The 12,574-nt window shown below is 38.8% G+C and overlaps 1 protein-coding gene across 7 annotated transcripts in view; it reads left to right on the top strand.

Annotated features, from left to right (window-relative positions):
- Positions 1-12,574, top strand: part of LOC147164165 (mitogen-activated protein kinase kinase kinase kinase 3-like) — a 41,657-nt gene that overhangs the window by 3,669 nt on the left and 25,414 nt on the right. For all 7 annotated transcript variants that reach the window (XM_086093432.1, XM_086093435.1, XM_086093430.1 and 4 more), the window contains exons 2-7: positions 8,694-8,751; positions 8,858-8,948; positions 9,744-9,808; positions 9,891-9,946; positions 10,028-10,075; positions 12,486-12,528. In XM_086093432.1, coding sequence (XP_085949558.1) covers positions 8,694-8,751; positions 8,858-8,948; positions 9,744-9,808; positions 9,891-9,946; positions 10,028-10,075; positions 12,486-12,528 — 361 coding nt within the window. The remainder of the gene's footprint in view (positions 1-8,693; positions 8,752-8,857; positions 8,949-9,743; positions 9,809-9,890; positions 9,947-10,027; positions 10,076-12,485; positions 12,529-12,574) is intronic.

Genomic DNA, 12,574 nt, shown 5'->3' with positions numbered 1-12,574 from the left:
TTATTTTTCTTACATTTAGGCAGTGTTAAGGTTTCAAGTTCAACTGTGCATAATGTGGCCAGGGCTGGTTCCAAGCGCTTCTGTTTACAGAATGAGTTCGATGTGGCCAAAGGCTCTCCTGCGCCACTTGCTTCTGTCTACATGTCTTCATGTCTGCACACAATGAAATATTGATAGGCTTCAGTGTTTTTCCACAGATTTAAAATCTATTTGGGTGGGTGGACTCCGGCGGTGGGGATGCGAGGCGGGTTGGACGGGAGATGGGTCTCAGTCCTGTTACTACGTCTCCTCTAGCCTCACGATCTACAAGTGAGTGACGGCGAACTAACGTTACATGCAGTATATATATCCTGTCGCGACACGTTTTTTTTTTCTTTTTAAATATATTTTAAATAAATTTTCTGGAAAACTTCTTGGGTGGTGGCCAATTTACTTGGGTGGCCCGCCCATGTATTAACATGGTGTGGGAAACACTGGACTACATGCTTTTTTTTCTCTCCAGTTTAAGAAAATAGATTATCCGCAAATGCCACCTTAATATACAAAATACCATTACAACAGGCATAAATAATTACATTATTCTTTGTCTCGCCTGCCTCGGCAAACTCTGTTGCTGCTTCCCACACGGCCCTCCTTCCACGGAGCCTGCCGGCTCGTCGCTCGCGGAAGCTGCGAGGCAGGCCCCGTTCGTGCGGCGGTGGACCTTCGCAAGAGAAAGAGCGGAGGTCCCCGCTTGGCCGGCGGTGATATATTACCTAATAGGGGTGTTAGAAAAAAATAGATTTGGCAATATATCGCGATATTACAGCGTGCAGTTCTCCAATCGATTCGATATGCCGAATCGATTTTTAAAAATACATTTTTTATGGGAATATTCAACAAAACGTCTTACTTTGGGTTAGGATTCACGCATTAAGCATGGAAGAATGTTATATCAATGGAACATTAAGCCTTAATATTTTATTTCAGTGCTGTTCAAACATGAAACAGACTGCAACCTGTTTGTTAAATGCAGTGGCTCAGTTATAAGCCTGAATTTTCAGATAAATAAATACATTTTCATACAAATCTTACAGTGTACATGTACAAGTTTACTGATTAGTATTTTATAAACTTGAGTAAAAAAAAAAAAAAATCACAATAATCAAGTTATAGATTCGTATCGGGATTAATCGGTATCGAACCGTGACCTATGAATCGTGATACGAATCGAATCGCCAGGTGTTAGGCAATTCACACCCCTATTACCTAACCATTCCCTGTTTCACCTCGTCATTGGAGACGTGAACGTGCGCGCGCCCTGGAGATAAGCCTCTGTGGATCGGGGTGTGGATCGGGACCATTTTGACAGATACCAGATCCATTTTTTTCCCAATATCATGGCCAATACCCTATCCACGTATGGGATTGGAGCATCCTTAGTATTACCTCAAAAAGTAGCAATAAGTTCACAAGCTCCACCTCTTGAATGTGAGTATGTTCTGCTTTCCAGTCAATTTAGAAAAAGGGGACGGACGTCTTTGTATTTCTAGGAATTCCTGCAATCAGCTCTGCAGACTGCATGCTGAGGTTGTTCCGATCTGACTGGTTTGTTGTGCTTGATTCGTAACACAATCGACTAACTAATGACACTCTTGCTTTGCTGCTCACAATCCTTCATCAATACTCGTGTACCTGATGGCTAGGCCAAAATAGCTGCGCCTCTCAAGTATTTATCATCAGACAAGATGTGACGCTGAGTCCGATGTTAGAATAGGATGATGTTCCTGTTTTCGCAAGGTGACGATGAGTGTAGCTTTGGATTGAGGAAGTAGACAGTCAGTAGACAATCAGACACTGGGTTCATGACCAGCACACACGCCACCTGAAAAGTTATTTGACGCGCTTATTTGCAGTGTTAGAATACGTATGAGTCAAAGATCAGAGCATAATAGGCCATAGCGTTGAAAGATGGGAGTTTAAGTCTCAGTCAGTTCCCATTTTCCACGACAGCTGTCGCCTTTAACCACAGCACAGTGTGAGTTATGCTAACAATGCATTCAAGCTATCCAACAGCTAATAGGTTGATTTTTGTGAGAGCTTGGCTGGTTACTGAGGAAATGTTTGTGCCTTGGTCAAAAACATAATTCAATTTGTATTTTTTTTGCGATTGGTAGGTCTGTTGGTTGTTTATTTAGTTAGATACCAAATATGATTACACAAACGATACATACAATATTTTGGTAAAAATCTCAAGGCAAAAAAAAGTGCGTAAATGCAGTCCACTGTCTACATTTGCATATCATGAAATGTTGAAGCAAGGCTACACATTAAATCAAATTGTTGAAAATTTGCTAAATCGTGAAATCGAATTTTGTCTTCTGGATTAATAAAAGCTGTTGTTCTTATATTCTGTTACATCCAGATGTTATTGTGAGTTGTAATTTTCCACAAGTGGCAAAATGCTGGATAGGTGGTTTACAAAATGTTTACACTAATAAACCAACAACTTAATTGTGGCAATTAAGCACAAACTATGAATGTTAGGTTTGTTAAAACTAATTTAGAATCAGGATACATTATTGTTGTCTGAATATTTTTGCACAGGAATGATCCTTGAATCAATTAAACCTTTAATTAATTGTATGTTAGGTTTATTGGATTAAAATCGTAATCGTCCTGAATGACTGAAGAAAATCAACATTTTATTTTTTGGCCATATCTCCCAGCCCCAAGTTAAAGTGATAAAGCCACAGCATTGCTTGCATTATGTTGTAATTTGACCTTGTGTCTGACTGTTTACGCCATACTTGTTTCGAGCAATTTTGTAAAGTTCTCAAAGACTCTTACTCAAGAAAATAATAAAAAAAGTTTCATTTGCCTTTATTTAGCCTAAGCCTAACCTATAAGACCAACCATTCATGTATCACAAAGCTAATATTGTTTATTGTAATACATATTAAATTTTTGCCCGTGTTAAGAAAAAAAATAGATGTGACCTTGAAAAAAATAATTGCTTATTAAATCGCAATCACATCGCAATTAGATTATTTTTCAAATCATTCAACTGTAGTGTGTGTGTACGTCCGGCTGGATTTAATGCGAGGCTGAAGCAGGTAGCAGTTATAATGTGCTTATAGTAGCAATCTCCTCTCACAAGGCCTTGTTATGTGTTAGTGAGACATCTGGACGACCGTGGTGCAGGAATGCAACAACCCTGGCTTCTTTTATGTGTATGCGTAAGTGTTTATGTGTGTGCGAGGGCCCTCATGTCCTATTGTTTAGCACCGCGCCAACAGAGGAAGACGGCCTGGCAGAAGGCTTGCAGTGCGACTGTGATTTACACATTTTTCATTCCGAGACTCTACTCATAACTCAATTTGTTCATAAATCAAATCAATCTTACTAATTTGAATTGAGCATTTGTTCATTTAGTGTATGATCCGGCATTTTCTTTGACCTGCTTGTGGTTGACCTCATCATGAACTTTAACCTTATGTAAATTAGTTCACCTCACTTGACCATTCTCATGCTGTGGGATAATCTCACACTACATTGACCACGAGCATAAATCTGACTGCATTCACCTGCAAAATGCCAAGTGGGCATTTGGTCTTATTCTCAAGAGGGCGAAATGCCACACGGGTACAAAACTGTGCCGACTATTTTACATGCGCGCACTGTGGCCAAGGTGCTAATGACGGGTGTGAGCAAAGTTGCTCTAGCGCTATGCAAGTAGAAGGCTCCACAAGCTGCACACTGAATGCTACATGGGAAAAGTCATTTTTGTTTTGTTTTCCTATTTCTCCTCATAGGCACTGTGTTTAGTAACATGTTAACATGTTGAACTGTCATACAAGTGCAAAAATCTTGTTGCTTGAATTTGACTGAAAGCTTCTTCAGGCCTATTCAAATGAAAGAGCTCAAAAGCTACATGCTAAATCCAAAATTGGGTAACTTCTGGGGTTTTCTTTGATATATGACCCACCCACACACACACACACACACATTTTTTCTTTAACTGTACAATAATTGTTTCAGTAAAATGTTAATAATTTAACTTTTTTAACAATAAAACTCTCACGTCTTACTATACTTTGATAACAAGTGAAAAGCCAAAAGTTTGTTCCTGTTTTTGTAAATCTGCTTGCTTTCCATGTCGTTGTAAATGGTCCATACCAGCCAGTCATACCAGAACTCATGGCAAAGTACGAAAATGGTGGGTTCTTCTTCCAAGCAACATCTCCTCCTTCTAATTTCCTCAGAACAGTATGTTTTATACACTATCAGGAGTCTTAAAGAAAGGCAACAGTGTTCATTCTTTTTAATAGTCATTTATTTCAATTTTTTTTCTAATTTATATTAACTCTGAAATGTACTTTTTTTGTTAATATTTTTGGGAATCTGGAACAGATTAATTGCAGTTACATTCTTTTCTAGGGAAAATATTGCTGATTTTTGGTAAAATTTGGCTTTAATCACGGAAACCTCGGTTTCATTGTAAGAGGAGTTAGGAGAGAGAGAGTTAGGTGTTAATGACCGATTTGGATGCTGCACTACGGGTTCTGTGCTGGTTGACCGGGATGCGATCCGGACCATCACCTTGAAGTTGCCGCCATGGAGATAGCTGCTCCGACCAACCAGGCTAGATTTGGATGAGGACCCACTTCCCTGACGTCTTCTTGCTGTGCTTCAATTTCTTCAATGGACTTTCGCACTATTCTAGTTAATCATGTTTAGTATCCCAAACTATGTAAATTTTTGCCCATTCGGCATCCATTGCAGCGTGATCATCCTAGAAGGGGGATTACCACATTTGCGGTCCCTTCTCAAGGTTTCTCATTTTTTGTCAGTTGTTGTTTTTTTGTTTGTTTTTTCTTGCACGCTTGTGGTTCGATTAGGGGATGTCGTTGATATTTGTCAACTGTGGGCCTGTAAAGCCCTTTGAGACACTTGTGTGATTAAGGGCTATATAAATAATCTTGACTTGACTTGAGTTCGCAGAGTTTTGAAGCTAACTGAGCAGATGTCTTGGGTGCGTTGTGCAACTTTAAAGGCATCTCTTCCCTGTAATTGTTGGTAGATAGATTTCCATTTATTTTCCTGGAATAAGGGTCGACAATTTAGGAAGGATACTATTCAATGATTTGGAATTCACATACAATACCAAGAGATTTAAGAATCCTGTATTGTCAGACCGCCATTGTTCCTGCGTGTGTGATTATTTGAATGAGAGACTGTGTTTCAAAATACTCAACTTTATAACGCTTTGGCCCTGACCGATATGCATTTTTTTAGACCTATGCTGATACCGATTTTTGGCAGAAAAAAATACAGATTACCGATTAATCAGCTGATTATTTAAAAAAAATTAATATATAATGCATAAAAGTATCCCCCCGCCCCATTCCTAACTTTTGCTATTCAGATTTACTCTGCTTTGAATGACAAATCCATCGTATGACCTTATCAACAACTCTCATGAAGTTATTGTATAGATTTATGTGACAATAATAAAACCATTCTTACTTGTTTACAACTGCTGAACTGTATAGTACATAATTGGGCTGGAAAAATATAATGTGGAAATGTGTGTTAAGACAAAAAACAACAACATATTTCTACAAATGTATTAAACTGGAAAGTATTTTTGAAAAATGAATCTCATAGTTTTATAGAGCAAACTTGTCATGACAGTTGGGGTTCCTTTTAAAGGACGCTTAGGGACAACAGATTAACCAGAATAACATATGCTACACACTTGCTAGTTGCTAATGCTACGTAAGCAAAATGGTGCATTCAGGGTACTTTCACAGCGTCTGAAATTTCATTTTTCCTCGATGATAAAGTTTTAAGGGGAAAATAATCGGCCATTTGGCCGATTTTGGCAGATGTTTGAAGGGCAATAATCGGTCGATTATAATCGGCACCCGATTAATCGGTTGGGCCATAATAACGGCATTCCAAGTGTTGGAGAGAGTGAACTCAAACTAAAATGGCATCATATTTTTCATTTATAGTTGCTTGTAACAGTAAAAGTGATTTTTATCAAGCATGCAAACAATCAATTGAACTCATTCAAGTGTGTGTTGTTGCCTTTAGCGGTGCCACTGAGCACTTATGAGTCATCACTCTCGTCCGTCGGCAGACCGAACGAACACACTGCTGTGCTGTGTGTCTCCTTTCTCGCCTCTGGATGTCTCTTTGTGTCGCCTCCCTCCTGCCACGGCTTTGTTACGTGGTTTTGTGCTGCGTTGTTGTATTGTGTACTGTCAATCATTCCCCTGTTCTCCACTTGTGGCCTCAATAGAAGGCACAGCTCCTCGCATTCCTGCTAGACTAAACTACAAGTGTTTTTTGTCATCGCGGTTGCGGTGCGCTAGTGTCGGAAAAATATCCTCGTGTTGACATTTCGAGTGGTTTATTCAAAAGTGTGTCCTCGTATTGTTGCCGCCTTAGGTCACTTTTATTAGAAGGTTTCACTCTAATAATCAAGTGAGCGGATCACTGTGTGAAATGTCACGGTCTGTTGTTTACAATCTGTTGACTAAATATGCAGGGAGGCTGCAGTTCCGATGAGGGTGTGTGTTTTCAGAACTGTACAGCGCTGCAATGTTGGATGTTGGTGTCTTGTCTTCAAGGTCGAAGTGTTATCACGCTAACTTTAAAGTGTACTGTTTTGGGCTAAGTCAGGTGTGTCTAATTTGTTTCCCACGCTTGCGGAGGATCTTTTGGAGAAAATTGGAGATTGTAATTGAGGCTAGGGCTGCAACGATTAATCAAATAACTTGAATAATTTGATTATATAATTAGGGGGAAGCAAAATATTCACAGGTATCTTTTTTTATACACAGACATATGTTCTACTTTGTGTAGAAATAACATGATGCGATGGTCGTGAGACCTGAGGAAGGAGTCGGGGAGAATGGAGAATGTTCTAAGTTTGGGAGTATTTTACACATAAGAAGGAAGATAAAATGCAATGTGTTGTCCACCATCACTGACATGAGGTAACATATGGAAGACCAAGAATGCAAAATAAATAAATAAATAAATAAATAAAAGTAAAAAAATAAATAAAAAAGATTAAAAATAAATGTTGAAATAAATACTAAAATAAATATCTAAATAGAATAAAATTGTCAATAAATAACAGCGCTCTGCTCTCATATTTATTTATTTCATGCTGCAGTTGTCAGCATGAAATGCGTCATGAAATGCGTCATGAAATGTTATTCAAATGAGGATGGTGATGCATATTTAAGTTTGCCTCTGACTGGTCAAAAGCATACAATTCCATTTGAAACTTATTGCACGTCTTTGCAATATGCATTGGTCAATATTGTAATCGATATTTTTCCTATATATTGCCCAGCCCTACTTTGAAGTCAAAATATGTAGTTGGAGTGTCTGCCCGTCAATTAAGTAAAATGAAATTACTTATTTGTCTTTGGCGAAGTATCTGCTGCATGTGCCTCATGTAAGAATACGCAAGCTACTGGAAATTGATTTTGAATTGTTAGTTTCGGGCCTAGTAGCTCTGCCTCTAATTCTCATTGGTACCAGAAGTCGTACTCTGTTTTGACCCCGCAGTGTGAGCAGCGGCTTGTTAGGGACGCTTGAGAAAGAGTGTGAAAAGTACCGGAAAAATACTGTATATCGTAAGAATAATTATTAGGGGTGGGAATCTTTGAATGTCTCACGATTCGATTCCGATTTTTTTGGGTGTGTGATTCGATTCAAAATCGATTTTTGATTGACAATGATTTTTGCTTAAATTTATAGATGTTCAAGGAATCGTAATGATCTACTCCAGTCTGACTCACTAATGCTAATTAGTGCGCTACTCGCGGCACTTTTATCACTCAAAAAAACGTCTCCACGCTGCAAAAATAACATATTTTATTGGAATAACTTGATCGTGACTTTTTCCTTCTACTCTCTGTGGCTACAACTTAACAGTGTATCAGACCGCGTGGAACCACACTGCCCCTAAGTGGCCAAATCGGGTACAACATGAACAGCGCTCCCAATAAAGTCACACACAAACAAAGGGAAGACGCTATAAAATAATTTAAATAAAATCGATTTTGGGACATTAAAAATCGATTCTGAATCACACTAAATGAGAATCGCGATTCTTATGACAATCGATTTATTTATTTTTTGGGCACACCCCTAATAATTATATTCCATGGGTTATATATGGCCACTCTTATCAATGCTGCTTTCCAATCCAAAGGCCCTCATTTATTATGTAACGGGGGAAAAACCCACACTGCTATTAAACCCATTCACTTTCACGCATTCTTATGCGGCTGTGCTTCTGCCCCGAGTGAAGTGGGTGATTCACATTTCCTCTCCTCGGATAATCTTTTATTCTTGTCTTGTTTCACAGAGGAACTCCTCTTTCCTTCACGAGCACTGTGGCCAGATGTAAACACGTCTCACTATTTATAGAAAATCTGCCTCCTTGCTGTTCTGCTAATATTGTTTACCAAATAATTCCCGGTTTTGGGGAATACAGCTTAATTTCCTGTCCATACATTCTATGTTGAGTCAATGTCATGTAAAAGACTCACTTCATACATACAGTATCATAAACAATTGGTGGTTGCACAGTGGGATACTTTTTGGCTGTCTACCATGCGTTTCGTACTCTGTATGTTTTAGAGCCTTTTGATTGCTAACCTCCCTTCTTCTGCATTCCACAGGCTCGAAATGTAAACACAGGAGAGCTGGCGGCTATCAAAGTCATCAAACTGGAGCCAGGTGAGCACCTTCCCTCCATAATTTCTGGCCATCTCCCTTTATCCCTTCATCAGCCTACTGTGTTTCCAATCTGTCAGTCAATGTGATGTCACTGTGTTCTCTCCAGGGGAGGACTTTGCCGTGGTCCAGCAGGAGATTCTGATGATGAAGGATTGTAAACACTCCAATATCGTGGCCTACTTTGGCAGCTATCTCCGGTAAGAAAACTTTGCATGTTTTACTGACGTTTGTGTGTGGTTATGGATAATGAGCTTGCGGAACGTAACGTAGTTGTACACCACTGCTAAAACACTGCTAGTGGCACTTCAAAGTCCTGGGTTTCACTGACTGGAGACCAGTCCTGAGTGCTCCCCGTCTTATGCCTATAGTCAGCTGGGATAGGCACTAGCTCACCCTTGATTATAAAGAGGACAAGCAGTAAAGAAAATGGATGAATGGAATAGTAAGTTTGGCAGGTTGGTTTAGGACGTCTGCTTCCGTCACAGTCAGGAGATTCATGTTTGAATCTGGGTTTTCCCTTACTATTACTTCCTCCCACTTTCCATAAAGTTGCTAAATAAGTTCATGGAAGACTCGATCGTTTCCATAGGTGTAAATGTGTGTGTGTGTGAAGGGTTGTTTGTACAGTATGTACATGTTTACCCAGAAAAAGTTACTAAACTGGAAAAAACAACATTAGCAATATTTTATAAAATGCATTTGTAAAAATGTTGGCACTCTGTTTAGTTGTTTAATTATGCATGCCATTTTTGTGTGTGAAGTACCTGAAGGGATTATGTAATGTAAGGCATAATCTTCACTGCTAGGTTCCACAACTTGCCTCATGTTCATTTGCTTGTTATTGGAATGCATGAGAAAAAACAAGTTTTGTCCATTGGGAGGGGACAGGGGCGCATATTGGCAAGGGTGGAATTTGTAATTCAGCTCTTGTTAGTTACATTATGCAGGTGTACCTAAAGTGTGTGTGTGTGTGTGTGTGTGTGAGTGAGCAGGCGAGACAAGTTATGGATCAGCATGGAGTACTGCGGAGGAGGTTCTCTACAGGACATCTATCATGGTGACACACACATTCTGATTGTTTACGTGTTAGTAACGTCTGGTCCTCTACTTTCTGACCTTTCGCTCTTTTCTTTTTTCAGTAACCGGGCCTTTGTTAGAGTCTCAAATAGCCTACATGTCTCGGGAGACTCTACAGGTAAGTGTATGCTGCATATACTTTGATCATTGTTGTGTTTTTCATAGCTATAACAGCTGTTGGGTGATTGTCTATTTGCAGGGTTTATACTACCTTCACAATAAAAGCAAAATGCACAGAGACATCAAGGTGAGTTTTGGGGAAACAACCAATTTTTTAAATGTGATAATTTAACTGAATGTTGTGTTGGTTTGCTTCTATTTATGCATATCATATGCATTCATCTTTGGACTTAGAGAGTCAACAATGATGTTTTAATAAAGTGAAGTCCCAACAAGTAAAGGAAATGAGCCCAAACTAGTTTGGGGAGTCCACTTTACAACTCTTTACGGCTCATACATGCGTTAACATTCTATTTAGTATTTCAACACTCCACATTTGCCCACTTGTACAAAAATGGTCCTCAAAATGATTGTTATTGTATAAATACATATATAAAGAATGCTTGATTAAACAGGTACACTAATTTGCTTCTTGAAGATAGTCTTCACACTCATTTGCTACTTTAAAAAACAAAAACTTTTTTTAGGGTAACTTTCAAGTATAACAAAACAACAAACATACATTTGGTCATCAATTTCACATTACAGAAAAATAAAATACAGTAATTACATGTCTTTTTATACAGCAATGGTTCAAGAGTCACTTTTTTTAAATTTATAAACAATCCATTTTTCCCAAAACAGAAGAAATTTTAAAATGTTTTGGTTTAAAGAGGTGATTCGCTCCATACTTTCAATCGTGTTCATAATACTTATCCAATCGGTCTGTGTTGGAGGATCAGATTGCAGCCATCTCCTAGTTACTGCCTATTGCAACTTTTCTTTCAAGGCCTAGATACACCAATCCGACGTCGGCCAAATGTGACCCAGACGTCGGCACGTCGCGTAGAAAAATGACGTAAATACACACTGCACCGACCCCGACTATTACATACCTTCAGCGCATGCGCAAGAAGTAATTCCCCTCCATACCATTGGCGGCGGTAGTCATTATTCCTAAAGGCAATTGGAAACCGAGCGTGTTTTGGGGGTATTGTTATAACCATGTCGTTAGCCAGCTAACGTGAAAAAATTATTATATTTAGTAATTACAAACGGTCGCTATACTTCTCAAGTGTAAAAGTAAATCTTACCTGCTATATTCAGTCGTGTCCCCATGTCATGCCATAGTTTGCTTTTAAACAATTTTAAAAATTGTTTAAAAGCAAAGTTTAAAAAATACTTAAATCAGACATGAGCTGTTAAAATTGTATATATGCTGTAATTTCCTTGGATGTATCGGTATGAGTGTAATGAAAATCGTATATGTGAGTATGAGGATATAATTCATAAATGTATTATGGTATATGCTTATAAATTTTATGTACATATATTGCTGGCAAATGTGCGTATGTTAAAGTGTACTTGTATATATGACTAGGTTTATACATTATCTTTTGTTGAAATACATTAACCTTATCATTGTATCAACATAAAATGAATAGATACGTTTTTAACTTCCCCCTACCCCTTTTGAACATATAAACTTTTTTCTTTCTTCCTATTTTTGTTTTTCTTTTTGACTTCAACTTATATTTTATACTTGTAATGTGTTTTGTGTTTTCTTTACGTTTATATGTTCAATAAAACCATACACCAACCATAAATGCTAATAGTTTGGCTTTTATACCTTTTGTCGGCATACCCTTTAACGGTAATATCATAAAATGCTGGTCTCTCTTGAACCAAAGAGACGTAGTCATCTATTGTCCAGACAGACATTGTACGTTCAAATGCGGAGGATACAGCAGGGTGACGATGCGCAAAATGAGCGGGAGGAAAAAATGGTCCAGGCTTTCCATCAGTACTGTTTATCCGCGTTCGTCCCTTCCTCTTCTTGCCCCGTGCGCTGATTCGTTAGCTAACAGCTAATCACAGTGGTCAAATTTCCCGACGCCGATTCAACATGTCGAATTTGCTGAAAAAACGCCCCCCCGACGTATTCCAACTTAATCCAACTTTACGACAGTAATTTATACACTGATCAGACGGCACATGCTGTCGGCTCAACGCTGTCCGACTCCCAACGTCGGATTGGTGTGTCTTGGCTTTTAGGGTGACTACATACATCATGTCCCAGTCTAAAAGAGAAGTTCTATATTTGTACTGCCACTTTTTAAATACATTTTCCTTCCATCCGTATGTTGTATAATAATGACTTCTTGAAACTGATTTAGCATGGATGGATTTCCTTGACACCCTACCACCCCACCCTCCCCCCAAACAGGCTTCCTTTCTTCTTGTGAATTAATTGCTGTCGCAGTAAACCACAGAGGCGATGCAAAAATGTTGTTTTCAAATGATTATTGCAATAGTTTTGTAATGCCTGTAAACAAACTGACTGCACTCTCGTGTAGTTCTGTGTGTGTAATGCACAAAAGCAGCCGAACCAAGTCAAAATTCAAGCTAGGCATACAGACCGTGCTGTGTTTAATTTGAGTCGACATGCGCTGTGTTGTAATGTGTCCTGATGCGTGAAACATGTTCGTCTCCAACAGGGCGCCAACATCCTCTTGACAGACAACGGCTACGTCAAACTAGGTGAGACGAACCAACCGTTCTCCGTTTGTTCTTTTTCCTTCCCTTG

This window comes from Leptonotus elevatus, chromosome 13 (assembly GCF_054856555.1).
Source record: "Leptonotus elevatus isolate MCC_2025b chromosome 13, RoL_Lele_1.0, whole genome shotgun sequence".
In the NCBI taxonomy this organism is placed as follows: Eukaryota; Metazoa; Chordata; class Actinopteri; order Syngnathiformes; family Syngnathidae; genus Leptonotus; species Leptonotus elevatus.
The sequence above is the reverse complement of the archived record's forward strand: the minus strand, read 5'-3'. Positions and strand labels throughout refer to the sequence as shown.